Source organism: Pelecanus crispus, chromosome W, assembly GCF_030463565.1.
Source record: "Pelecanus crispus isolate bPelCri1 chromosome W, bPelCri1.pri, whole genome shotgun sequence".
NCBI lineage: Eukaryota > Metazoa > Chordata > Aves > Pelecaniformes > Pelecanidae > Pelecanus > Pelecanus crispus.
In genome coordinates, this window is record NC_134675.1 from 8,101,605 (window position 1) to 8,126,181 (window position 24,577).

The following is a 24,577-nucleotide window of genomic DNA, read 5'->3' on the forward strand; positions in this document are numbered from 1 at the left end:
GCTTGATTGCATCCCCATGGTTTTCTACCCATACTCTTATTCCATCTCCTGGGTAGAGTTGGATAGATCTTACTGTATATATCTTATAAAGGTTCTGTATATTGTCCATAGCCTTGACCTAGAGCAAGTTAGAATAAATTTACTAAATTACCCTAAATTTACTGCTATCTACAGATTTGCTTAAAGTTCAGATTATATTAGAACAACACTGCATATTGCTGCAGTCATGCCAAAGAGAGGTGCTGCTTTGAGGATCTGGTAAGTTATTGTAAGATACAACAGAACCAGCCAAGGAAACATCAATACTTCCATATTTGCTGACAGGAGAGAAAAATCTGGAGGCAAACAGAATACACTACATACAGAATTGAAAGATTTGATATTGTGAGGGCACATTTTATTTCTGTGGGGTTCTTAACATACTGAAGGTTAAGCACAAGCATAAGCTTTGGTGGATTGTAGATGAAGAACTGGAAGAAAAAGAACAATAATACCTAAAAAAAAAAAACAAACCCATGCAGTCAAAGCAATTTTTATGTATATTAGCTATTTTAAATTACATAATTTTTTTTAAAAAAAAAAACTTATTGCTGACAGTAACAGACTTGACTATCATTTTCTATATTAAACTAGTTTTGAGCATAAAGCAATCTGTGTTTTCAGCTGAAAGCAAAATATCTTAACAATTTTTTAATAAGTTACACTTTTAGATAGAAAATGTATTAATGTCAACAGCATGCTAAATTCCAATAGTGTATCAAATTATTTGTTAAATAACATACTTTATTAGATAAGACATCCACATAAACAGCACAGAAGTTAATAAAATAAGAACAAAATTCTATTCTTAGCTACATGCTGCAACTCCAATTGTGGGAGTTTCACTGGTATAAATAAGAATGGGGTTGGGGAGGTGTTTTTGTGTTTCAATATATAATTGAAACAGACTGCATTTCTTTTGTAACCAAATGAATATTTTCAGAACACAAGTTTACTCCAGACTTGTTTCAGTTGCATTGCAAACCAAGGCAATAAGATTATTTCAAAATATCATGCAGATTGCCTAAATCTGACTATCATCAGATTAAAAGATATTAGCAGAGATTTTATGGAAGCTAAATGACAATGTCCTTGAGGTAGTACTGACATTGACTCCAGCTGATACAGTTTTTGGTCATTAACATACCTTACTATGTGTCTAGAACAAGCCCTCCAATAATTAGAGCTGAATATGCTATGGTTTTTAAAATTAAATCATGCCTCTGGGAAAGAATCAGGAATAGACAGCTAAAGGACTTTCAAACAATTAAGGAGAACTGTACTGTCGGTTAAAAATTAAATGTTGCAAAGTAGGTTAAGAGATTTTTCTCTCTCAAAAATTCTATGTTGACATAGAAAATGGCTCTCAGGCATGCTGTTGAGTGAAAGCACAGGTGAGAATGGATACTGCTTATTTACAAGCAAATGAAGTAAGTTTCTCTACTAATTTTCATAATTCAAACTGAGCCTTCAAACCAAGCCTCTCAAAGTTGACAAAGTTTAATTAAATGTTAGTGTCACTGATCTTAGGTAGGTAGACAGACATGCAGAAGTAAAGACTCATACTTTAAGTGACCTCTGATTTCATAAGTCTCTATTTCTGAGTACTCTGAAAAACCTATCCCAGACTGAACAATCAAACTGAACCACTCAAATTTTAACTTGATTATATAATCATAAAAAAGTCTAAGCAACTTATCAAATGTTATGCATTTTTTTATTCAGCTTTGTAGTCACCAAAACCCTCAAACCAAATCCTAAACCCAGACCTTTATTTACTTTTCCATGCTTTTACATAGTATTCCAATTCACAGTTCCCTCCATACACTCAAGTCTAAGAAACCTAATATAAAGAAAAACCTTTTACTAACATGATTATAAGCATTGCTTATTTTGATGAGCTAACAAATAAAGTGCCAGTACACATTCAAAAATGTGTAGTCTTGATAAAATAACCAATGGGAATAACAAAATCAGTACTTCTCCCCCCATGAGCCCAAGCATGATGCTGATCTTGAGATCTAAATTTTGATATGTGTGTATATATAGAGATAATATTAATCAAGCACTTTTTTTCTCACTACAGTCAAAAAAATCAGAAAACTGAAGAGGAAGTCTCATGATATTGAGCATCCTGGGTCAAAGTTTAAAGACTTGCATATAATATCCCCAAAACATCATCTTTTAGATTAGCTGTAGGAATTCTGTAATGGTTTGGTTTGTTGTTTTGGGTTTTTTTTTTTTAAACATATCTCAAAATCATGGTGAATACATTTACCTTTATTTAGATTGTGAGGAAGCTGAATATTCTAAAATTAAGCGTCCTGCAGGAAAAAAAATGTACTTGTGTACTTCTTCATAGGTGCTGCAGGTGATCTTCAGAACATCCCAAGTTTAAATTTAAGTACCTCAAAAAACTGAGGAATTATTTGAGTTATGCTTACTGAGTTCTTTCTCTGCTGTAAACATTACTCTGTTTAAGTATATAACATGTCCAAAGTTTGAAAGAAAATGCAGTGAATGGACATAATAAAAACTGGGAAATGTTCAATGTATATGCAAGCTCAAACTATACATTAGTATTCTGCATTATCCAGAGACAGAAGGATGTCTTATCAATAAAATTAATTTATTTCCTTGCACAAATAAAGGCATAAACCTTCCCACGTCCCCTAGAGGACTAGAAGGTGAGTGGTTGCTGCACCAACCTCAGGTGGACTTGGCTGGCTTTCTTTTGTGGCTCTTGAAGAAAATTTCAAAGAGGACAAGAACACATGATCATCATGAGCCCAAAAGCACAACATAAACTTCTACATATTGATTTTCACTAATACATGCTTATAACTGGTACAAAAAGAAATGCCAGTAGCTAGCTTTAGTCAACTAGTTTTTGATAACGAATCTGTGACAGACAATGATGAGACATTATTCAATATTAAAAATAGTAGGAACTGAAGATGATAAAGAATCTAATGTATTTCTGGCCCATATTTCACATCAAAGCATTTCCAATAGAATGTTTTGTTGCTTATTTTTGGTCCTGCTTCCTAAACATCTAATTTCAATATTTCTTGCTGCAATTTCACTCCATTACTTCTATATAATTTCCTTCCTCTTTGTAACATCCATTTATGCATTTGAGGACTGTTATCATATTTCTCTTCAGCCTACCTTTATGGGAGTTGCATTTTACCCAAGGAACTATTATAAAGCTTAATATATAATGTACTGTCAGAAAGAATTTTTGGACATTATAAAAGCATTGTTTAGATTAATGCTACAATTTTGTCCTTTGGGGCATTTACAGAAGTAAAGTGCAAAAATTGTTGGAATGCAGCAAATAAAGCCAAGCATTACTAATAATCTTTTTAATACTAAATGGTTCTTTATGTTTAGTCACATACAAAGAGTGAATGCTCATGTAATAGGAATAGTTTTAACTGTATAAAGCTTTTCTTTAATAGAAATAAAAATTATAATCACCACAATAGTATTTGAAAATGATACATGAAAGATAGCCCTAGCTAAAACTGTGCTTCAGTCATAAAAATGTAAATAAATAAATAACAAAAAGAAATATGTTTGTGCAAGGAATGTATACAGTATAAATATAAATCCTGATTATCAGTTTATTAGCAAATAACTCAAAAGTCTCAATACTGTAAGAGAAACTCGTGACAAATCCTGAGCAACAAGACTGAGATAGCTACCTTCAGAATCCAAATCTACAGATATTTCATGCTCCTACACTACCAGTGACATAATGTATCCATTAAAATACACACTGATTTGTAACTGGTCTATTTAATATAAACCAACATGATTTATATACTTAATTTTAAATACATATATCTATATCAATTACACTTAAGTATGATACAACACATTTTGTCTTCATCATGTATAACATTACTTTCAGACTCTACTGCTCTGTATAAACCTAAGTATGTAACAGCTCACAAAAAGATAAATCTCATTAGCTTCAACTGAGACATTACAGACATGTGACAAAAGAGAGGGACGAAGTGCTTACCCTAAGCTTCTTAAAATATAACTGATAGGTATAACACATAGAGTGAAGACTGGTCCCAAGGAAGAACAGATTTTAAATCAATACATGCACAAATTTTAGAAATATGTGAGCTGCACATATAACATGCACAGTCTACCACATTAGGGTGACTGCTGGTGGTCAAAGGCAGGTCCAAAAGATATGTACAAATTAAAAAGAAAGTTGATGCATCAAGGCAAGTGTAAGTTCAAAATTGAGAGAAGTATAATAAAAAACATGAGGCACACTACTACGTTGCAATTATGAGGGAGGGAGATGCCACAGGGCTGGACCCAACAGTCCAGGCATGTGCAAGCAAGCCCTCTGAGTGTTAATGAAACTCCTGATGCACCTAAGGACACTGAGTAATTAATTGTCTTAAAAATCAGCCATGTACATTTCCACTAATACCAGAAGGCCATAACATATGAAAGTCACCCAAAGCCCAGGTCCACCACAACTCTGCTATGAAACGAGCGAAACACGTAGGGTAGCAGCAGAACCATGTGCAGTTGCTTGCATCTCCCATTGGCTTCATGCTGCTCTCATCCGGTGGCTGCGAGGCCGTGGGGCTGGTTTGGTGATGCTCTCCTGTGGGCTTGTTCTGCACACAAGCAGGGATGACTGGAGGCACTTGGTATCTCACAGAAAGCATGCAGGACTTCAATAAACTCTAACCGAAACACTAATGATAAATTCACTTTTGTGAGTCATGCAATTACACAGAATTGTTGTCCAAGTTTAGAGATGCAGTAATCACAGCTGCAAAGAGATAAACAGAGGTCTTTTGCTGGGTTTGATGTGCATTAGGTGCTCGGTTTACATAACAGCTTCCAAATTAGATGTTAACCTCAGAAGACTGGAAAGAGACAACCAGGAACAAAATGGTCCCCTTGTGGAAAAATTATGTAATAATTATTGAATTTAATTCTCCAAGGGTGTATCTGTCTGATGAAGAGCAAATTCTTCCCTGAAACAGGCAGGATGAAGAGCCATAAAACTAGAGACCAAGCCCCACAAGGATGCGAGTAACCGATTCACAGAGCACTGAGTTTACAGACACAGCTTCCACACTGTTCATACCAAAAAAGGGGGGTGGGAGGGCACAGGGACGCTGCCCGCCCCCCCAAATGACAGAGCAAAATATTGCTTGCTGTGTAGATAAACATATTAAGTTTTATAAAAATCATGAGAATTAAGTCAATAAATGTAACCAAATGCATCAAAGTATCCCAGCAAATGCATACAAGCATTCAGAACTAGAAAAAAAAAAAAAGAGAATCTACAGGAGGCTGTACCAGAATTTTCCCATGTCTTACATGGTTAACCCAATATTCTCTTAAGTGTGCCTATATTTAAAATTTACTGTGATGTTCATTTTCATATGTACTACAAACACCCTAATAATAGCCAAATTTACAAACTTACTCTAAATCTTCCCATTTGGATATCATAAAATATTCAGCTTTTTACCTTTTTCTTGTTATTTTGATAGAAAATTTAGTTCTTTCCCTTGGTGGTATCAACATTAACACAGTAAAATTAGAATACCTCTGTCTCTCTGGAAGCTTTAAGGCTTGTCTATATACAAGCATTACACTGTTACAAAATCACATGCAAAAATAAATCAAAACAACTCCACCCTTATATATGCATTTATTCTGGTATGGAGACACTTATCAGGAGGCACTTACTAACATTGTCCTTATTCCCATATAGGAAGATGAATATAATATATATATTACAACTTCTTCACACATTTCTATAAACACTGCCACCCAAAAAGAGTATTACCATTATACAGTTGCAATTATTTCAGGAGAAATGACACAAACATCTCTCATTTCTCACTGAAACAGTCCTACTGGCTAAAAAATTGGGTCCAGATCAGGCCACATCATCCCAAGACTAATGAAAGACTATGAATTTTATTTAAAAACCAAGCACATCCATTCTAATAAAATAAAAACATAATAAAATCCCTATGATCTCTAAACCTTCCCACAGGAAAAAATAGGACACAATTAGAAGATATTTGCGTAATAAAACAGAATCAACATACCTATCACCTATTTCACATATCAGCTTAAAAAGTTACATGGTGCAAAATATGATGCATAACCTCCTATTGCCCAAAACATCGTTGGGTTGTGTACCTCGCTCAGAATCCAAGCTTACAACAAAACAAGGGAATTTACTCACAAGAATAATCTCATTCATTTTAATGGAATTCCAATGTGAATAAAGTTACACATGCACACACACGGGTAAGAGGCTATCAGACCCCCCCCCAATCCCCTACACATGCTACCACAACACCAGATGTGACCTGCTATGTCCCTCTCCGGCTGGCAGAAAGGGAGTGGGTGGACTCTTGGCTCTCTCCCCCCTTAATGCACCTGCTAGTGCAGCTGAGCTGGCATGCAAGAGGGAAAAGGTACTCCAGGAAAAGAACTTATTGCCTCCAGGGACCCAGGAAAAAGCAGGGATTAGAAGCATGATTTTGAGTCATAACTGAGTGCTGCCCTGCTCCTCTGCTCTTGTAGCTGTACCGCTCTCGGGCTTGACTGCAAGGTGCTAGCACAGCTCACTGCGTAACACCCCACTCTGAATAGTCCCACAGAAACTTGGACTTTGGAAGTATTTCCTCTCATTCCCTCTTGAAGCATATTCTATTTAAGCTGCTTTTTCTTAGAAGATCCATGTAACTATTGAACATTCTGTATTTTCCTTTTTTAAAAATGGTTTCTGATGTGATTCACTTATTGTATACATGCAGGCTGTTCAGTTCAAGCTGTTGATCAAATACGCTTAACACCACCGATAGTTCTTCAGCAAATATCGTAGAGTGTAAAATTTACAAAGGCATATAGCCAGCTGGCATACATAGCAAAATTAAATATTCCTTCATTTAAAATGTAATTTTAAAGGGAAATATCTCTTCCCTGGAATTTATTTTTTGCTTTTCATGCGAATATTCCAGTTTTGCATACCTTCAACTTATTGTGACAGCAATGTTCTAATTTATCATCACATTTACTGCTCTGTCTCTGAAAACGTAGCTCCCACACAGCATTAGCTTGGATAAAGTTATTTTGCTGCAACTCTGACAAAAACGTGCTTCCTTCACACGACACCATGAACAAGTGTTTACGCTGGGCACTTAGGAAGGAGCCGGCATGCGCCCAACGCGGCCCCCAGGATTTTAAATAAATTATTACGTTACTGTCGCTGCGTGCACCCCAGCGAGCTCTCCCATCCTTGGGCAGGGCCGTGCCCCACTCCGGCGGCGCCCCGCCCGCTCCCTGCACGACGGACGCAGCGAATGCGGCGGACCCCGCGACGCGACCAACCCGGGACGGCCCCACTGCCCGCGCGGCCTCCCCGCCGCGCCGCGCCGCGCCGGCCGGGCGGTGCTCACAGCCCCGCGGGGGCGGCCGGCGCGGCCCGGGTGCAGCACGCTGGAGAGCGCCGCGCCGGGCCAAGCCCCGCGGCCGCCCCACCGGCGGTGCACGGACCGCGGAGGGCAGGGCAACCGCCCCGCGCCGGCTTCCAGCCCCTTCCCCGGCGCACGGGCGGGGGACGGGGGAGGCAAAGTTTTAGTCGCCAAGCGGGGCAGCGAGGCGCCGCGGGGAGGGAAGGAGCGAGGCGGGGTCCGCCCGCGGGGGCGGCGAGGGGGAAAAGCCTCTCACCTCCGCGGGGCGCGGCCGGCCGCCGAGCGAGCGCCGGTGCCCGCCGCCCCCACCAGGCCCGAGCCCGCCGAAGTTTCTGCCCGGCGAGTTGCGAGGCGGCGGGAGCGACGCCCTGCCTCCCGCGGCGAAGCCACCCCCCGTGCGGTCGCGGGAGCCCAGCGCTCACCTGAAGTCGCTGTAGGGGTGGATGATCCAGAACCCCGCAGTTTTAACCCTTTCCTGCTCCTTCTCCACCGCCTTCTGGCTACCGAACATGCGGAGGGAGAATTTGTTGACTCCTGGCTGCAGCATGGAGGTGAACTGCCGCTGCATGAAGCCGTACTGCCGCCGGGGCCCCTCAGCATCCTCGAAGCCCACCACGGGCTCCTCGCCCCCGCTGCCGTCCACTTTGAAGCACACCGAGTTGCCATGCTCCTTCACGCCGCCGCCGCTGCCCCCGCCGCCGGGGCTGCTCTGGGCTTTCTCCGCCGGGGCCGCCGGCTTAGCTGGGAAGGCGTTAGCGCTGCTATCGTCCCGGCTGCCGGGAGAGGAGCTGCGCTTCCCAGCTTCCATGCTGCGGGGCGGGCGCGCCCCAGCCGCGGGAGAGCACGGGGAAGCCTCGCCGCCGCCAGTGCCCTTCAGCGGCGCGGCTGGGCTGGGCTGGGCTGGGCTCAGCGCCGCGCCGCCCGGCATGGCCAGCGCCGCCAACTCTGAGCCGAGCTCCCGCGCAGGGCTGGCACTACTTCCCCTCGCCCGCCCCCTGCCTGCGGTCGCGCCACACCGCCCGCCTGACATTGAGCGCCCGGGAGTCCTTGAGGGGCTGAGGCGCCCGGGCCGAGGGGAGGAGCCGGTGGGGGGGGCGGGCTCTGCCCGCAGGGCCGCGGCGCGCGTGGGCCTGGCGGCGGATCGATATGTAGGCGCGAGTGCGGTGGCCCGCGGGGCGGGGCGCCCAGCCTCCCTCCCTCCACATGGCGGTGGCGGGCGGTGCCGCCTGCCGGGTGGCGCTCGGTGCGGCCTGAGGCGACGGTCGCCGGGTGGAAGGGGGGGTGGGGAGGAGAGGGGCTCCCCGGCAGAATGCAGGGCTGCCCCGAGGGCCGCGGCCGGAGGCCCTGCCTGTTCTTCCAACAGAAATACAATAAAATGGGTGGGTTTGTATTTCACCTTCAGTGAACAGAACAGCGAGGTGCTGGGTGGTAGTGTGCCTCCACACTGAGAGCGGGAAATGGTGGCTGGAAATGAAACTGTGGAGAGGTCTCACAGGTTTGCCCTTTCTGCGCAGCCTGTCTCTTGCAAAGCCTGTCTCATGCTTCTCATGGAGCAGATTGACTGGAAGAGAGCAAGAGGCAGGCATCTGCCTGTTAATGGAGCCAAGTGATGGCACTGGAGGTAGCACAGGCATTTTGGGTTCATACTGCTGAAAATGAAATCAGAACCTTTGCTGGCGCAGTGTGTGCATGATAACGAGGGAGGAGGAGGGGGTGTGAGGAGGGAAGGCCAGGTTTTGAGTGACATTTGTTTTCACACACAAAACAGTTGGCTCTAGTTAGATGACATTTCACTACCGCCGAGTGGCTGTTTCTGTGTTCCTGAAAATTATGCTGACTGAAAATGTGTGTCCGAGCATGCGAGCATACAGGTGTGTGATGCATGGGCTGCTGTGTGTGCAGCTGGAGTGCGCAGGGGTGCAATTCCTGCTGGGAAGGCATGACAGCATATGGGAGGGCTGTGCCACCACAGGCGCCTGCCTGTCTTACTGTAAAGCGTAAAACGGCAGGTGTACCCAAGTGCAGATACAAGCTTTTCACATATGCCGAGCGGTGATTTTGGTTTTGTTTGTGTGTAAACAGGGATCTGGAATCCATGTTCAGCTCGCTCCACCTCACATTGAATTATGTCAGTTATAGTTAAGAAGCCTCCAGGAGACCGAGAAAAGGCTGTTGGACTGGAAGGAAGCAGGAGGTATTTCTAGCTCCCAGATACTGTAAGTAAACTCAAAGGAAATAGGATATGTATTGCCTTGGTTATCTCTACACACATTACCCTGGGGACATTTGGAAGAGGGGTGGAAAGACACCCAAAATCTCAGGGGCGCATTAACGATAAAGTATAGTATTTGGGGAGCTGTGGAGTGAGGTAGGATCTGAGAGAGCATCGAGTACTTCCAGTTCTGCCAATGGTAAGCAGCTGTTAACAAGCCATAAGCGAGGAGGAGAGCCTTGGTCTCTCCTCTGAAAACTGAAAGATGTTGATATTTACCCCTAAAGGGTGTGAGTTTGTTTGGGTTACAGAATGATGGGGAATCAATATCCGCAGATGATATCACAGGAGCTATAACATTATGCGTACCTGCAAAAGCATAAAGGCACGTATTACAGCACATATGCATAGGTCCTGGGACTCTGTTTGGTTTGACATAGGTTTGTTTTTCAAAAATTCTTAACACACTTTTCATTTTGCACATTAAAAATATGTTAAGAAAGAATTAGTAAAGTCTCCCAAGCTTGGCTCCACTATTTTCAACGGTATTTGTCACTTCATTGTTACCCAGTTCCTCCTTTACAAAACAGATGTTTAAAACAAACTTGATAGAGAAACAGATGTGCAAATCTGCACACCATAATTTGCACAGTGCAAATCAGGTGCGTTGGGGAGCTGTGTTTCAAAACTGGATCTGAGGGCGTTTCTCAGCAATTCCAGCTCTAACAGAATGTTTATGCCTACTGCATTCAAACATGCAAGGTTCAGATGATATTAATGTGTTGTTAACTGTGGAAGATGTTAACATTAACAAGATGTTAGTGTGGAAGAGGATGGTGTCACGAATGCAGGCTTGTGAATCCTGCTGACTATGTCAGTTTATTGTGAATGAGTGACTTGACACAGTTTGATTTAGTAGCAGTTTAGAATTTACTTGTAGCAGATCGCAGGATTTGATTGTAATATTTTAATAGCACTCAATCATCAATGATTAACAAAGTGATTAGACAAAATTGATCAAAACAGTGACTTAGTTACACATTCGAAGATGGCGAGGTTCACTCTATTACTACATGGAAGTGCATAAAGGAAAATTAAGTTACACTGAGTTGGAATGATTGACAGAGAGATTGTGTATGCAGGGGATAAGGAGGACCCTCCCGTTGAGTCACGAGGTTCAGAACAGACCCCCTTGCTTTCTAAACTCCTTCTCAGAGAGGAGTCTAGGTGCGGCTAGGTCCAATCTGAGTCTCAGACTTAGTCAACGAGTTATATAGGACTAAGGATAATGCAGCAGTATAAGACTCACTATGAAATTAAATCATACATCTACAGACTACTTAAACTGATTCACACATGCATACACACAGACATGAATGCATATATAAAAATGGTATACCTGTTAACAATTCCCCTTGAGTTCAGTGAAATACTCATGTCTAATGTCTTGGCATTTCTCAATGGGCGAGGGTTGAGCCTCGAGGAGTGAAGGGTTTCAGCCCAGGCTCCACTGTCGGTCTTCGGCAATGGAGTTCTGGTTGTAGCAAACTTTCGGAGTTTGCTAGCTCTGAGGGGCGTCCTGCTCAGAGGGAGGTGCTGGTGCGGCCCATGGCAGTCCAGGAGAGCTCAAAGGGCCTCACTTAGGATTGCTGTTTATAGGATTGTGAGATGATTGACTTTAATCACCAGTAAATTTCCATCCGAGCCACAATTCTGGTCGGTAGTTGCTGGAATTCCAGTAACGATGATACCTGTCCTAGTTTCGGCTGGGATAGAGTTAATTTTCTTCCTAGTAGCAGGCATAGTGCTGTGTTTTGGATTTAGGATGAGAAGAATGCTGATAACACACTGATGGTTTACTTGTTGCTAAGTACTGCTTATGCTAGTCAAGGACTTTTCAGCTTCCCATGCTCTGCCAGGTGCACAAGAAGCTGGGAGGGGGCACAGCCAGAATAGTTGATCCAAACTGACCAAAGGGCTATTCCATACCATATGATGTCATGCTCAGTATAGAAACTGGGGGGGGTTGGCCAGGGAGCAGCGATCGCTGCTCAGGAACTGTCTGGGTATCGGTCGTCGGGTGGTGAGCAATTGCATTGTGCATCACTTGCTTTGTATATCAGTATTAGTATTATTATTATATTGTTGTTATTGTCATTACTCTTTTACTTTATTTCAATTCTTAAACTGCTCTTATCTCAACCCAGGAGTGTTTCTCACTCTTACTCCTCCAATTCTCTCCCCCATCCCACCAGGGTAGGGGGAGTGAGTGAGCGGCTGCATGGTGCTTAGTTGCTGGCTGGGGCTAAACCATGGCAATACCACTCTGTTTCAAGGCTGTCAGGGGTAACTGTTTGTTCTCGCTCCCCTCGTTAGCCATAATATGAAGATTTTGATAAGGACAGGACCACTCCCTGCTTCAGCCCTCTCAGAGTTTCTGGTACAATTAAGGGGCGCTTAACTGACTAACTCGCTACACAAAGGCCACGGCCTGGAATTCCTGAGGTCGTAAAGCGGTTGATGAGAAAGAGGAATAAGGGGGCGGGGGGGGATGCACCACCACAGATGGCAATTGTAGATGCACCAGGATGGATTGCTGGAGGCTGGGCAGTGACCAGCATAGGAAGGAATATGCTCGCAGCGTGATTGGTTGAGGGCTGACATATATAAAGCTTCCCCATCTGGAGTTATACTTTTCTGTATGATTTTATCCTGAAACAGTGAGGAGTGTGTGCACTGCTGCTGATGGCTCACACACAGCTGCTGATAGACAAAACCCTCTCACTAGTTTATCCCCAGATGATGTCCTCCTCCTTCCCTCATCCAATGCCTGTCACCAAATGATAATTAAAAAGACATTATTATTGTTTTACAGCTTTGTGAAATAATTAGCTCACATCATATTTGACAGAAACCCACAAAGGGGAGGAATGAAAAGGCTACATCACACTGTGCTGTTCCACACACTCACACAGTTTACCACGTCAGCACTTCAGTCATGTATATGTTGCAACCTTAACTTTCCTCTCCAGGAGAAAGCAATTTACCTAACTCTTCACTTGTTATTTCAGAGGACTTCTGCATGCAGCCCTTGACCTGAATGGTCTCTCCCAGCATAAGCTAAACAACAACTAGTCATGTACAGGAGAAAACAGGCTTGTAATGGAGTACATCAGAACAGTGAAATGGAGATATTTACAGCTGCAGTAAGCAGATTCTGATGTACACTCCTGTAATTGGAGAAGCAGTGACATTGTATTAATGGTGAATCATAGAATCATTTAGGTTGGAAAAGACCTTTAAGATCATCCAGTCCAACTATTAACCTAACACTGCCAAGTCCACACTAAACCAATCAAGGGTAGACTAGACTAAACCATGTCCCGAAGTGCCACGTCTACCTGTTTTTTGAACGCTTCCAGGGATGGTGACTCCACCACCTCTCTGGGCAGCCTGTTCCAATGCTTGACTACCCTTTCCGTGAAGAAATTTTTCCTAATATCCAACCTAAACCTCCCCTGGCGCAGCTTGAGCCCATTTCCTCTCGTCCTATTGCTAGCTACTTGGGAGAAGAGACCAACCCCCACCTCACTACAACCTCCTTTCAGGTAGTTGTAGAGAGCGATAAGGTCTCCCCTCAGCCTCCTCTTCTCCAGGCTAAACAACCCCAGTTCCCTCAGCCGCTCCTCATAAGGCCTGTGCTCCAGACCCTTCACCAGCTTTGTTGCCCTTCTCTGAACATGCTCCAGCACCTCAATGTCTTTCTTGTAGTGAGGGGCCCAAAACTGGACACAGTATTCCAGGTGCGGCCTCACCAGAGCCGAGTACAGGGGGACAATCACCTCCCTGCTCCTGCTGGCCACACTATTCCTGATACAGGCCAGGATGCTGTTGGCCTTCTTGGCCACCTGGGCACACTGCTGGCTCATGTTCAGCCGGCTGTCGACCAGCACCCCAAGGTCCTTTTCAGCCAGGCAGCTTTCCAGCCACTCTTCCCCAAGCCTGCAGTGTTGCATGGGGTTGTTGTGACCCAGGTGCAGGACCTGGCACTTGGCCTTGTTAAACCTCATCCAGTTGGCCTTGGCCCATCAGTCCAGCCTGTCCAGGTCCCTCTGCAGGGCCATCCTACCCTCGAGCAGATCGACACTTCCACCCAGTTTGGTGTCGTCTGCAAAGTTCCTGAGGGCGCACTCAGTCCCCTCATCCAGATCAGTGATAAAGATATTAAAAAAGGCTGGCTCCAAAACTGAGCCCTGGGGAACACCACTCGTGACCGGCCGCCAACTGGACTTAACTCCATTCACCACAACTCTCTGGGCTCGGCCACCCAACCAGTTTTTTACCCAGCAAAGAGTACGCCCATCCAAGCCATGACCTGCCAGCTTCCCAAGGAGAATGCTATGGGAGACTGTGTCAAAGGCTTTGCTAAAGTCCAGGTAAATGAGGTTCACAGCCTTTCCTTCATCTACCAGGCGGGTCACCAAGTCATAGAAGGAGATCAGGTTGGTCAAGCAGGACCTGCCTTTCATGAACCCATGCTGGCTGGGCCTGATCCCCTGGTTGATCTGCACTTGTCTGTTGAGCACACTCAATATGAACCGCTCCACAGTCTTTCCCGGCACCAAGGTCAGGCTGACAGGCCTGTAGTTTCCCGGGTCCTCCTTCTGGCCCTTCTTGTAGATGGGCGTCACATTGGGAAGCCTCCAGTCATCAGGGACCTCCCCTGTTAACCTGGACTGCTGATAGATGATGGAAAGTGGCTTGGAAAGCTCCTCTGCCAGCTCCCTCAGTACTCTCAGGTGGATCCCATCTGGCCCCATAGACTTGTGAGCATCCAGGTGGTGTAGCAGGTCATTAACTGCTGCCTCCTGGATTATGAGGGCTCCATTCGGCTCCCTGTCCCTGCCTTGAAGCTCAGGGGTCTGAGTACCCTGGGGATGACTGGTCTGGCTATTAAACACAGAGGCAAAGAAGGCATTAAGTACCTCAGCCTTTTCCTCATCCTTGGTGACAATGTTCCCCTCCACATCCAGCAAAGGATGGAGATTCTCCTTGGCTCTCCTTTTATTGCTGATGTACTTATAAAAACATTTTTTATTATCTTTTACAACAGTGGCCAGGTTGAGTTCTTGCTGGGCTTTTACCTTTCTAATTTCCTCCCTGCATGACCTAACAAGATCCCTGTAGTCTTCCTGAGTTGCCCGCCCCTTCTTCCAGAGGCGGTAGACTCGTCTTTTTTCCCCTGAGTCCCCACAAAAGCTCCCTGTTCAGCCAGGCCGGTCGTCTTCCCTGCCGGATGGTCTTACGGCACATGGGGACAGCCCGCTCCTGTGCCCTTAAGACTTCCTTCTTGAAGAAGGCCCAGCCTTCCTGGACCCCTTTGCCCTTCAGGACTGCCTCCCAAGGGACTTTCCCAACCAGGGTCCTGAACAGGCCAAAGTCTGCCCTCCGGAAGTCCATGGTAACAGTTTTGCTGCCCCTCCTCTTTACATTGCCAAGAATCGAGAACTCTATCATATCACAGTCACTAAGCCCAAGACGGCCTCCAACCATGATATCTCCCACGCATCCTTCTCTGTTTGTAACCAGCAGGTCAAGTGAGGCACCTCCCCTGGTAGGCTCACTTACCAGCTGCATCAGAAAGTTATCCTCCACACACTCCAGGAACTTCTAAGACTGTTGCCTCTCTGCTGTGTTGTATTTCCAGCAGATGTCCGGCAAGTTGAAGTCCCCCACGAGAACAAGGGCTGGTGATTGCGAGACTTCTGCCCAGCCGCTTGTAGAACACTTCATCTACCTCTACATCGTGGTTGGGTGGTCTATAGCAGACTCCCAACAGGACATCCACCTTGTTGGCCTTCCCCCTCATCCTTACCCATAAGCACTCTACCTTGTCATCACCACTGCCGAGCGCTGTACAGTCAAACCACTCCCTAACATACAGAGCTGCCCCACCGCCTCTCCTTCCCTGCCTATCCCTTCTGAAGAGCTTATAGCCATCCAGTGCAGCACTCCAGTCATGAGAGTCATCCCACCATGTTTCTGTGATGGCGACTATGTCATAGCCATCCTGCTGCACAAGGGCTTCCAGCTCCTCCTGTTTGTTGCCCATGCTACGTGCATTGGTGTACATGCACTTGAGATGGGCTATCGATTTCGCCCCCAACGTTGCCATGCCGCCCCTGGGCTCCTCACTAGCGAGCCTGTTTATATCCCCTTCCCCCTTTGAACCTAGTTTAAAGCCCTCTCAATGAGTCCCGACAACAATCAGGAGCAGTGATTTCCTGTGGCATTGGCTTCACCTCATCTCATTGATCCTGCGTTAGAGAAACATTGCATAATGCTAAATTCAGCATGTGCTACAATGCCTTTAGCTAAATAGGCATGCTTAATTGTTAGCATCTCGCCCACAGGAAATACAGTTATTTCAAACCTAGTTTAAAGCCCTCACAATGAGTCCCGCCAACTCTGGGTGAGAATCCATTTCCTCTTTGGAGACAGCTGATCTCCATCTGCTGCCAGCAGGCCTGGTGCCATGTAAACCTCCTCATGATCGAAAAACCCAAAATTCCACCGATGGCACCAGCCTCTGAGCCACCTGTTAATCAGGTGAGTTTTCCCATTACTTTCAGGACTCCTCGCTGCCATTGACAGGCTTGAGGAAAACACTACCTGCGCTCCTGATCCTGCAACCAATCGCCCCAGTGCTCTGAAGTCCCTCTTCATTGCTTTAGGACTTCTATGTGTAATCTCATCACTGCCAACCTGTACAACCAGCAGTGGGTAATAATCGGAGGGCCTTATGAGATCGGGGAGTCTCCTAGTAATGTCCCTAACCCAGGCCCCAGGGAGGCAGCAGACTTCCCTGTAGGATAGGTCCGGACGGCAGATTGGGCCCTCAGTTCCCCGCAGGAGGTAATCGCCTACCACAATTACCCTCCTTTTTTTCTTAACATGGGCAGTCGTAATCCATGGGGCTGACTGACTGGCCCTCGGCAACCCCCTGGCTGGACCTTCACCTTCACCTCCCTCCCCACTTGCCTGGCCCTCAACTTCCAGAGCCCCATATCTGTTATGTAAGGGCAACTGGGAAGGTGAGGGAGGCCGGGAGGGGATTCACCTGCCCCCCGGGCAGGGACCTGTTTCCATTCCCCCCCATCTCTTGGATCCCCTCCTTCTGCTTGCCAGCAAGGGGGCAGGGGATCCTCCACTCCTTGTGCGGCCTCCGCCTGCTGCCTTGGCCCCAGGGACAGCAGGGTGCAGCTCCACCAGTCTATCTCCCTCTCACTCTCCCTAATACTCCTCAGCCTTTCCACCTCCTCCTTCAGCTCTGCCACCAGGCTGAGGAGATCATCTACCTGGTCACAGCGAAGACATCTGCTACAAGCAACAGGCTCAGGCACTCCCTGCAGCCAGCGACCTGGACAGCTGCATGTTTGTGCGGGAGCTCCGTCTGGGTCGCCATATTCCTTCTGGCGGCAGCTTTTGGGCGAGTGGTAACCATAGCTGCCAGGTGTTCTCCTGGGAGGGCGATGACCACTGCCTGAGTTTCCCTTTGGAACTAGGAGCAGGGGCACTCGGCCTTCCCCGCACGCCCTGACCGCGTGAACTGCCGCGCAAACTGACGCCCCGCGCCCTTCTGACGCGCCACGCCCTGTTTGCCTGTCCTGGTCGCTCGCGCCTCCTGGGGGGCTGCTTTTATAGGTGGGGGGTTTGGCTGCCGTCACTCCTGTCCCCGCCCACGCTGCGTCAGAGCTGCCACATGTCAGCAGCTCGCCCTTTCCCGCTCTAGGCTGGGGGCTGGGCTGCCCGCTCTCTCCCTGTGCTTTTTACCGCCTCAGCAAGGGTGCCCCGGCCCGAGCGTCCGCTCCAGAGCCCTTCGCCTCGGTGAAGGTCCTTCATTTCTGGATGATGAAAATTGTGTACAACAAGAACATCCAATTTCTTATTTTATGAAATTTTGCTTTTGCTTGTATTTAATGTCTCATTTTGTCAATGTTTATCTATCCTTACTTAACATGGACCACAGAGCTACCAGAATGACTACCCCTGCCTATCTGCCCCCTCTTTCTAGAGTACAAGAATCTGGAAGTATATATGTGGCATTATATAGATCCAAGAGTGGTTTATTACATAAAAAGGTATGATTTAAGAGAAATTGGAATGAGAGAAAATAACCTGCAATATATGTAACACGTTCTCTGCATGCTTCTCAAACACAGCATAGGTATAAACTACACAGGTACAAGTCCCTTTGTAAAACTCATATTTTGATATTTTGTGCTTCCTGTGATCAAATCTTAGCTTTTTATAATTTTTATTCTACGAAGAAGAAATGTATACTTATCTGTGCATGTTCAAGCACTATTTCTCTTGAGTATCTGCATGGCCTAAATGGCCTTAACATCTGAGCATCTTGCAATTTTTAATAGTACTCCTGAGATTGTAAGGATGAGATACAGGATTTCATAATCGGTAGTTTTTATGTAGGAGAATGGACTCTTCTCCAGGTCAAAATAAATTACATGGTTGTCAACCAGAAAATTGACCTCTCCTGAGGTCCAGGCTAACATGTTAGTTTAGATGAGAGAATTTTGGTTTCACAGAATGTCGTGCTTTAGCCCCCGTCGGCAACTAAGCACCAAACAGCCGCTCGCTCACCCTCCCTGCCCCTGGTTGGATGGGGAAGAGAATCAGAGGAGTAAGAGTGAGAAACACTCCTGGGTTGAGATAAAAACAGTTTAAGAATTGAAATAAAATAAAGTAAAACAGTAGTAGTAATAATAACAACATAATAACAATATACAAAGGAAGTGATGCACAATGCGATTGCTCACCACCTGACGACCGATACCCAGACAGTTCCCGAGCAGCGATCGCTGCTCCCCGGCCAACCCCCCCCAGTTTGTATACTGAGCATGACATCATATGGTATGGAATAGCCCTTTGGTCAGTTTGGATCAACTATTCTGGCTGTGCCCCCTCCCAGTTTCTTGTGCGCCTGGCAGAGCATGGGAAGCTGAAAAAGTCCTTGACTAGCATAAGCAGTACTCAGCAACAACTAAAAACATCAGCGTGTTATCAACATTCTTCTCCTACTAAATCCAAAACACAGCACTATGCCTGCTGCTAGGAAGAAAATTAACTCTATCCCAGCCGAAACCAGGACAGTATCCACCCCTTATTCTATACCATCTACGTCATGCACAGGCCCTCCCCTTTCCAATGTGTTCTAATTCATCACCACCCCTTTCCCTATCTTGATATACACACAGATATCATTCCCTTCGTCTATGGCCCATCCCTCTAAAATGTCCATTGAGTTCATTTAGCCCATGACTTTGGGTTCCATCTGTCATCACAGTCTGTCAGAGCAGGAGAGGTGGTGTGCAGTGTTGGACTGTTGCATGCTGAAGTCAGTTCTCATTCCAACATGGTTTCATCAAAGTTCATTTTCATTAAGCTGGGCAATTCTTACTGCAATACCATTGATGTGGCATATAGCAATCATAATATACAGTATTATATACTTAATATTAACCTACTATATTATTATATTAACATGCAGTTAAGAGATAACATACAGTTAAGAGATAACATACAGTATTATAAAGCAATTAATATCATACCATTCAGTTCATTAGCTATTTTCACCCAAAATCAAATTCCCTTGAGGTACACATTGGGCTTCCCCATCCTTTCGCATCACCCACCAAGTGCACCCAGGTCCTTGAGCAAAAGCAATCCCACGAATGGGTTTGCCTTTGCCAGAGGGGGAAGTAACCCAGACTGTCTTCCCCAGCATATTTTTCATGTGCACTACAGGGACTTTATCTCCTTCTACAGTACGTAGAAGTTTTGATTGGGCAGGGCCAGCTCGATTGGCAGATCCCCTGGTGTTGACTAACCAGGTGGCTTTTGCTAAATGCGTATCCCAATGTTTAAACGTCCCACCACCCATTGCTCTCAGGGTAGTCTTTAACAATCCATTGTATCGCTCAATTTTCCCGGAGGCTGGTGCATGGTAAGGGATGTGATACACCCACTCAATGCCGTGCTCTTTGGCCCAGGTGTCTATGAGGTTGTTTCGGAAATGAGTCCCGTTGTCTGACTCAATTCTTTCTGGGGTGCCATGTCGCCACAGGACTTGCTTTTCAAGGCCCAGGATGGTGTTCTGGGCGGTGGCATGGGGCACGGGATATGTTTCCAACCATCCAGTGGTTGCTTCCACCATGGTGAGCACATAGCGCTTGCCTTGGCGGGTCTGTGGGAGCGTGATGTAATCAATCTGCCAGGCCTCCCCATATTTATATTTCAGCCATCGTTCACTATACCCAAGGGGCTTGAACTGCTTGGCTTGCTTGATTGCAGCGCATGTTTCACACTCATGAATAACCTGTGCAATACTGTCCATAGTTAAGTCCACCCCTCGATCACGAGCCCATTTATACGTTGCATCCCTTCCTTGATGGCCTGAGGCGTCATGGGCCCACCGAGCTATAAATAATTCACCCTTATGTTGCCAGTCCAAATCCACCTGAGCCACTTCAATCTTAGCAGCCTGATCTACTTGCTGGTTGTTTTGATGTTCTTCAGTGGCCCGACTCTTAGGTACATGAGCATCTACGTGACGAACTTTTACAACCAGGTTCTCTAACCGGGCAGCAATATCTTGCCACAATGCGGCAGCCCAGATGGGTTTGCCTCTGCGCTGCCAGTTGCTCTGCTTCCATTGCTGCAGCCACCCCCACAGGGCATTTGCCACCATCCATGAGTCAGTATAGAGATAAAGGACTGGCCACTTTTCTCTTTCAGCAATATCTAAAGCCAGCTGGATGGCTTTCACCTCTGCAAACTGACTCGACTCCCCTTCTCCTTCAGCAGTTTCTGCGACTTGTCGTATAGGAATCCATACAGCAGCTTTCCACCTCCAATGCTTTCCCACAAGACGACAGGATCCATCAGTGAACAGGGCATATTGCTTTTCATTTTCTGGCAGTTTATTATACAGTGGGGCCTCTTCAGCACGTGTCACCTCCTCCTCTGGTGATATTCTAATGTTTTTTCCTTCTGGCCAGTCCATGATCACTTCCAAGATTCCTGGGCGACTGGGGTTTCCTATTTGAGCCCCTTGTGTGATCAATGCAACCCACTTACTCCATGTAGCATCAGTTGCATGATGTGTAGAGGGGACCCTCCCTTTGAACATCCAGCCCAACACCGGCAGTCGGGGTGCCAGCAGGAGCTGTGCTTCAGTACCAACCACTTCTGAAGCAGCTCGAACCCCTTCATATGCTGCCAGTATCTCTTTCTCAGTTGGAGTATAGCGGGCTTCGGATCCTCTGTATCCCCGACTCCAAAACCCTAGGGGTCGACCTCGAGTCTCCCCTGGTGCTTTCTGCCAGAGGCTCCAGGTAGGGCCATTCTCCCCGGCTGCAGTGTAGGGCACATTTTTAATATCCTGCCCTGCCCGGACTGGCCCAAGGGCTACTGCATGAACTATCTCCCGTTTAATTTGTTCAAAGGCTTGTTGTTGCTCAGGGCCCCATTTGAATTCGTTCTTCTTCCGGGTCACTTGATAGAGAGGGCTTACGATCTGGCTGTAATTTGAAATATGCATTCTCCAAAACCCCACAACACCTAAGAAAGCTTGTGTTTCCTTTTTGCTAGGTGGTGGGGACATAGCTGTTATTTTGTTGATCACATCCATTGGGATCTGACGACGTCCATCTTGCCATTTTATTCCTAAAAACTGGATCTCCTGTGCAGGCCCCTTGACCTTACTCTGTTTTATGGCAAAACCAGCCTTCAGAAGGATTTGGACTATTTTCTTTCCCTTCTCAAAAACTTCTTCTGCTGTGTTGCCCCACACAATGATGTCATCAATGTACTGCAGATGTTCCGGAGCTTCACCCTGTTCCAGTGCTGTCTGGATCAGTCCATGGCAAATGGTGGGGCTGTGCTGCCACCCCTGGGGCAGTCGGTTCCAGGTGTACTGAACACCCCTCCAGGTAAAAGCAAACTGGGGCCTGCACTCTGCTGCCAAAGGGATGGAGAAAAATGCATTAGCAATATCAATTGTGGCATACCACTTAGCTGCCTTTGACTCCAGTTCATATTGAAGTTCTAGCATGTCTGGCACGGCAGCACTCAGCGGCGGTGTAACTTCGTTCAGGCCACGATAGTCCACTGTTAGTCTCCACTCCCCATTAGACTTTCGCACTGGCCATATGGGACTGTTAAAGGGTGAGCGAGTCTTGCTGATCACTCCCTGGCTCTCCAGTCAACGAATCAGGTTATGGATGGGAATCAGGGAGTCTCGGTTGGTGCGATATTGCCGCCTGTGCACAGTTGTGGTAGCAATCAGCACCTGTTGTTCCTCAACCTTCAGCAACCTTACAATCGAAGGGTCCTCTGAGAGACCGGGCAAGGTGGACAACTGTTTAATTTCCTCTGTCTCCAAAGCAGCTATACCAAAAGCCCACCGGTACCCTTTTGGGTCCTTGAAATACCCTCTCCTGAGGTAGGCTATGCCAAGGATGCATGGAGCCTCTGGGCCAGTCACAATGGGGTGCTTTTGCCACTCATTCCCAGTTAGGCTCACTTCGGCCTCCACTACAGTGAGCTGTTGGGATCCCCCTGTCACTCCAGAAATACAAATGGGTTCTGCCCCTCTATAGTTTGATGGCATTAGCGTGCACTGTGCACCAGTGTCCACTAGAGCCTTATACTCCTGTGGGTCTGACGTTCCAGGCCATCGAACCCACACAGTCCAGTAAACCCGGTTGTCCCTTTCCCCCACCTGGCTGGAGGCAGGGCCCCTCTAACACTGGTCACAGTATTCGTTGTTCACTTCCTGTAAATGTGAATCAAAAGTTCCCTGATCAAGGTCGGAAGTAAAATTAGCCCTCTTACTCTGTCTGGGGAACTGCTCACTGGAAACTGGAGCTGCAATTTTCCTGGGAGAACCGCCTTTTCTAATAGTTTTTCCTTGCAACTCACGCACCCGTGCCTCTAAGGTTGAGGTGGGTTTTCCATCCCACTTTCTCATGTCCTCTCCATAATCACGCAGGTAAAACCACAGGGTGCCCCGTGGTGTGTATCCTCTATATCCTCTCTCTTGAGCATAGGGACGTTGACTCCTAATGGCTGAGACACTGGTCCGTGCAGGTGGGGAGTAGGACAGATCCTCTCTGAGTTGTTGGAACTCTTGGCACATTTTTTCAGACAGTTTTTCCACAGCCGAGACACAGGCCCGTAGGGAGGAAGAGAGCTTTTCTTCGTAGTCCCGGAGTTCTCTAGCCACTTCATCCACCGTTGGTGCCTCGTCGTCTTTCCAGGCTAGTATTGCCAACGAGTTGGAATACGATGCTGGTGCGCTCCGTACCACCTTCAGCCACATGGATTGTGTGCACCTGACTTCATCTGGGTCTTTGGGTAACTGCTCATCATTCAGGCCACTGTAAATCACCTCCAGCATGCCTAATTCCCTCAGGTACTGGATACCTTTCTCTACGGTGGTCCATTTGCTTGGGCGGTATAAAACATCCTCCTTGAAGGGATACCTTTCCTTCACGCTTGACAGAAGTCGCCTCCAGAGGCTGAGCGGTTTTGCCCCTTTTCCAATTGCTTTGTCAATGCCCCCTTCCCTAGAAAGGGATCCCAGCTGCTTGGCTTCCCTACCCTCTAAATCCAGGCTACTGGCCCCGTTATCCCAGCATCGGAGCAGCCAGGTGATGATGTGCTCGCCTGGATGACGACCGAAATCTTTTTGCATATCTCGCAGCTCACTCAGGGATAGGGATCGGGTGGTCACCATCTCATTTATGGGTTCTTCCTCCTCTGGTTCTCGTGATGGCCCTGGTTCATCTTCATCCCTTACTAAACGAACTGATTTCCTCGTGTATTTCTTCTTCTGTATAGGGGCAACTGATACCGGTGCAGGTTGGTCCTCTGGTTTAGCCGCAGTGCCTGCCACTGGGGTTGGAGTGGCTGCAGTACCTGTGGTGGGTGTTGGAGTAGCCGCAGTGCCTGTGGTGGGTGTTGGAGTAGCCGCAGTGCTTGTGGCTGTGGCTGGAGTAGCCGCAGTGCTCGTGGCTGTGGCTGGAGTAGCCGCAGTGCCTGTTGTTTTGTCATCAGATCCAGAGACCCTCTCTTTCCCTTGAGGGTACTGAATAGTGTTGAACAGGGCTCTATAAGCATGGGCCAGTCCCCAGCATGTTGCAATGAGTTGTGTCTCTTTGGAGTTGCCAGGGTGAGAACATACTTCTTCCAAATACTTTACTAGTTCTTCAGGATTCTGCACTTGTTCAGGGGTGAAGTTCCAAAACACTGGAGGTCCCCACTGCCCTAGGTACTTGCGCATACGATCCCACACACCCTGCCACTCATAACTCTCCAGCCTTGGGGCAGATCTCTGGATGATATTCTTAAATTGCTTACTAACCTTTGTCAAAACCAAAACAATATTCCCAAGAAGTATCAATAGAAGTATCTTAACTGCCCAGGGATGTTCAAAATACCAAAAACTTTCTGTAATGAGGGAGGAAGCATTATAGAATAAGGTAATGAAGGTGCCATTCTGTAGTTCCTCCACAACAAACGTCTCCGAGGGAAAGGTATAATTGCTAACTCTCTCCATGAGGTGGTACCCGAAGTACAGTAATGACTTGTGTATAAAACCCAGATACAAAACCATGCTCAAGGTCAGGATTTTGATAAGGAACCTCCCAAGCAAAACATCCTTAATCACTACAGAGCATAGCGCAATGCACAGACCAACACCAAGCTTTAACATGCACAGCCAAGAAAAGAACATGGTACAGATCAGATGAACTAA

General features: G+C 46.5%; 1 protein-coding gene across 1 annotated transcript in view; it reads right to left on the bottom strand.

Annotated features, from left to right (window-relative positions):
* LOC142596490 (potassium/sodium hyperpolarization-activated cyclic nucleotide-gated channel 1-like) overlaps positions 1-8,334 on the bottom strand; it is a 221,175-nt gene extending 212,841 nt beyond the window's left edge. The window contains exon 1 of the mRNA XM_075725613.1: positions 7,949-8,334. Coding sequence (XP_075581728.1) covers positions 7,949-8,334 — 386 coding nt within the window. The remainder of the gene's footprint in view (positions 1-7,948) is intronic.
* Between the last annotated feature and the right edge of the window lie 16,243 nt (positions 8,335-24,577).